Raw genomic sequence first — 4,651 nt, 5'->3', positions numbered from 1 at the left:
AAACAGTTGTGATTAGCAGGAAAATTATTTTTTATTTTAAAAAGTGAACTGAAAAAGTAGTAAGGTATGCATGAAATTCAAGAAACTATGCCTTTTTAAACTGATTCTCTTTGACTTCAATTTTTTAAAATCTTGTTTTTCTACCCAGAGCTGAGTAGTAGTCTACAGGAGAAGCCAGTATAAATAACCAAGGCAGCAGTTCTAGAAGGGGGCCAAAGATGACTATATTGCATATCGATACAAATCCCAATAAATGTTTTAAATTGATGAGACCTTACTGGAAGGTACAGGGGAGGGTCTACAATTTTTTTTTTTTTTTACCTTGCTTCCCATGGAACCCTGTTTTTACCTTTCTTCTTTTACCTGAACCTGCCTCTTTGGCTACAGGGAGGACACCCAGTGAAATGCATTCCTGACCTGATTGGACCAGAGAAACAAAAAAAGAAGTATCCAGATCTCTCAGCCCTGTTGTACAGGTGGATGTCACATTCAAATGCTCAAGATGGCAGCCACTGACCTATCCTCAATATGGGCTCTGCCTGCACAGGACTCTGCCTGTTTCTATATGAGAAATACTAAGGGGGAAAGGATAGTGCCAGGATTTCCAGCAACTTGGTTACAGGGACCAATGTCTTTTAAAGATGTGGCTGTGGAGTTCACCCAGGAGGAGTGGATGATGCTGGACTCTGCTCAGAGAAGTATGTACAGAGATGTGATGTTGGAAAACTATATAAATCTCACCTTAGTGGAATATCAATTATGCAAGCCTGTGATCTCCCTGTTGGGTCAAGAAGACATAAGAACTGTGAAAAGCAGAATTCCCCAAGGCACCTGTTCAGACTGGGAGATTCAATTCAAAACCAAAGAGTCAACTTCTAATCAGAATATTTTGGGTGAAAAATCATCTGGTGGCATGAAAATAATAAGATTCACAATGGATGATTTGTCTTCTACATTAAAAGAAGACTGGGAATGCGGTAGGATCAGAAAACAGCACAAGATCCCAGAGGGAATTTTGAGGCAAGTGACATTTACTCAAAAGAAGACAGCATCTCAGGAGAGATTGTTTGACTATCATGAATTAGAGGAAAACTCTAAACTTAGATCAGCACTTGTTTTTTCAAGGAGAGTTTCTACCAGTAAACATTGCCATAAATGTTACTTAAATATTGAGTGTTTGAAACATAATCCAACCCTAAACAATTTTGAAAATATCTCTGTAAGTGAGAGGCTCTGTGAAAGTCATGAATATGACAGAACTCTGTGGCATCTTGAAAGAACTCAAATAGCACAGAGAGTGTACACATATTGCAAATGTGACACACACTTCAAACATAATAATATGCTTCCTATATGCAACAATTTTTGCATGGTGGAGAATTCCTGTGAATGTAATAAAAACAAAATCTTTTGTCATCATTCATCCCTTGAGCAACAGGAGCAAACTCCTACTGAAGAGAAACATGAATGTAATCAGTGTGGAAAAACTTTCAAAAGGATTTCTAATCTTATTTTGCACCAGAGAAGTCACATGAGTGAGAAACAATATGAATGTAAAGAATGTGGGAAAATCTTCAATGACTCCTCGACCCTAAGGAGACATGTAAGAACTCACACTGGTGAGAAACCTTATGAATGTAATCAGTGTGGAAAAGCTTTCAGTCAAAAAACATCTCTTAAGGTTCATGTGAGAACTCACACTGGAGAGAAACCTTATGAGTGTAATCATTGTGGAAAATCCTTTGGCACAAGTTCTTACCTTATAGTGCACAAGAGGATACACAGTGGGGAGAAACGCTATGAATGTGATGACTGTGGAAAAGCCTTCAACACAAGCTCTCACCTTAAAGTTCACAAGAAAATACACACTGGAGAGAATCTTTATGAATGCACTGACTGTGGGAAGGTTTTTAGTGGTCTCTCATCTCTTAGAATGCATGTGAGAACTCATACAGGGGAGAAACCCTATGAATGTAAGGAATGTAGGAAAACCTTCAGTGTTTCCTCTTCTCTTAGAAGACATGTGAGAACTCATACTGGAGAGAAACCCTATGAATGTATTCAATGTGGAAAAACCTTCAGTCAGAGTTCTTCACTTATTATACATAAGAGAATTCATACTGGAAGAGAAACCCTGTAACAGTTAAGAATGTGAGGTTGCCTTTTTCATTGTCTTAAGGTGGATTTCAAGGTCATTGTTTCAGTGTCCTCTAAAATAAGCATTTGAGGCTATCAATAGTCCTATAAACACACCTATAGCTATATAACACATTTTGGTCTAAGATAATTTTTTTTAAAAATAAATTTATTTAATTGGAGGTTAATTACTTTACAATATTGTATTGGTTTTGCCATACATCAACATGTATCTGCCACAGGTATACACATGTTTTAAAATCTAAGTGTTGTCTAATATTCACTATGATGTTGTCTTTTTTGATACATAACTTTAAAATTATGTGTTTTTAATATGTTTGCAGTTACCTTATTGATTAAGTTAATTGCATTAAGTTCAAAGTATCTGAACTATATGATACTACTTTACTAGCATTTTCTTGAGAGTTGCTTTCTGGCCTGGCGTGACAGATATTGCTAGTAGCTAAATGAATATTCAGTTCATCCCTCCCTACTGGCAATCCTATTTTAGCTTATATCAACATGTCTAATTATAGAACTCTTTTCAGCAGCTTTGCTGCCATGTGGAGCCATTCCCCTCATTCCTGATGAATCAAATATAGACAGTATTACTGGGGACAGGTCTATCTAGTGTTTTCTCTTTGCCTTTTGCACTGCCTTTTGCATTCTGTCTTCCCTAGTCTTCTCCCTTTGGATTTTGCACTCATAAAGCTGAATGAGCCATCTTGTGACCAGGAGGATGACAAGCATGGCCTAAATAAGGATGATGTCAGAGAGATCCTGGTTTCACAAAGATATCTTCAAATAGTTGTACCAGCACTATACTGCTTATATTTGGGCATATTTTTATATGAGAAAAATAAGCTTATTGGAATAGAGTCAATACAGTAATCTTGTTTTTAAAAAAAGACAAAGGTCACAAGGTTTGTAGTTAAATATTTTATGCTGACTGTACAAATTTGGATAAGACCATAGAAAAGGGAGGAATGGAAGTGATATGTTGATAGAACTTTTGGGCTTAGTGTAGAGTGGATGGAGCTGAGGTCATTGAAAGCAGGTGTCAGAGAAGCAGGAAGGAAATCCCGACATTTCAGCATGAGAAAACCAGTGAGTCTTCAAGTAAAGGGGAAGTTACCAATTTTCAATACTGAATGAACCCTTGAGATTGGCTACTTGGTCTTACAGATACTGACTAGAGTAGTTCTAATTTATTAAGAAACAAAATACAGAATGAGGAACTTATGATGGAAGTAAAAAGCAGTAGTTGCAATTTGTCATGCTCATGTTATATGAGACATTAGATGAGCAGGCTTATATGTTGATCTGGACATGAGGAGATGTCTAGGATGGAGATACAATTTTAGCAACATCAGGAGATAGACTGGGTAATGGGTTTTGTGGAAGTTACTAAAATTGCACAGGGAAAATTGATAGTGTGAAAAGAGAATGTCTACCACTGACCACGGAGACCTATATCTAAAGTAAGTAAAACTAGAATTTTACTAAACCAGAACAAATTAGTGTTTGAAGAAGGAAGGCAAAGTCGGTTGTTTAAATGCTGCTATGAGGTTAAACTAAGATCATGGCATCTGGTCCCATCACTTCATGGGAAATAGATGCGGAAACAGTGGCTGACTTTATTTTCTTGGGCTTCAAAAATCACTGGAGATGGTGATCGCAGACATGAAATTAAAAGACAGTTACTCCTTGGAAGGAAAGTTATGACCAACCTAGATAATATATTGAAAAGCAGAGATATTACTTTGCCAACAAAGGTCCATCTAGTCAAGGCTATGGTTTTTCCAGATGGATGTGAGAGTTGGACTGTGAAGAAAGCTGAGCACTGAAGAATTGATGCTTTTGAACTGTGGTGTTGGAGAAGACTCACGAGAGTCCCTTGGACTGCAAGGAGATCCAACCAGTCCATCCTAAAGGAGATCAGTCCTGGGTGTTCATTGGAAGGACTGATGGTGAAGCTGAAACTCCAGTACTTTGGCCACCTCATGCGAAGAGTTGACTCATTGGAAAAGACTCTGACGCTGGGAGGGATTGGGGGCAGGAGGAAAAGAGGACGACAGAGAATGAGATGACTGGATGGCATTACCGACTCGATGGACATGAGTTTGAGTGAATTCCGGGAGTTGGTGATAGACGGGGAGGCCTGGCGTGCTGTGATTCATGGGGTTGCAAAGAGTCGGACATGACTGAGCGACTGCACTGACTGACTGACTGGCTGACTGATGAGGTTAAGTAGATGAATTCTTAAAAAAAAAAAAAAAAGGCAACATGAAGACTATCGTTGACCTTAGGTGTGAAGGAGATCAGTCCTGGGTTTTCTTTGGAAGGAATGATGTTAAAGCTGAAACTGCAGTACTTTGGCCACCTCATGTGAAAAGTTGACCCATTGGAAAAGACCGTGATGCTGGGAGGGATTGGGGGCAGGAGGGAAAGGGGACGACAGAGGATGAGATGGCTGGATGGCATTACCAACTCGATGGACATGAGTTTGAGTGAA

The 4,651-nt window shown here is 38.7% G+C and overlaps 1 protein-coding gene across 1 annotated transcript; it reads left to right on the top strand.

Annotated features, from left to right (window-relative positions):
* The first annotated feature begins 502 nt into the window (after nt 1–502).
* On the top strand, nt 503–2,140 carry ZNF891 (zinc finger protein 891). The gene has a single exon (XM_068989447.1). It carries the CDS (start codon nt 503–505, stop codon nt 2,138–2,140), a length of 1,638 nt encoding a protein of 545 aa, XP_068845548.1.
* The last annotated feature ends 2,511 nt before the right edge of the window (nt 2,141–4,651 follow it).

The sequence above is a fragment of the Capricornis sumatraensis genome, chromosome 17 (assembly GCF_032405125.1).
Source record: "Capricornis sumatraensis isolate serow.1 chromosome 17, serow.2, whole genome shotgun sequence".
Taxonomy (NCBI): Eukaryota; Metazoa; Chordata; class Mammalia; order Artiodactyla; family Bovidae; genus Capricornis; species Capricornis sumatraensis.
This window is presented reverse-complemented; position numbering and strand designations above follow the sequence as displayed.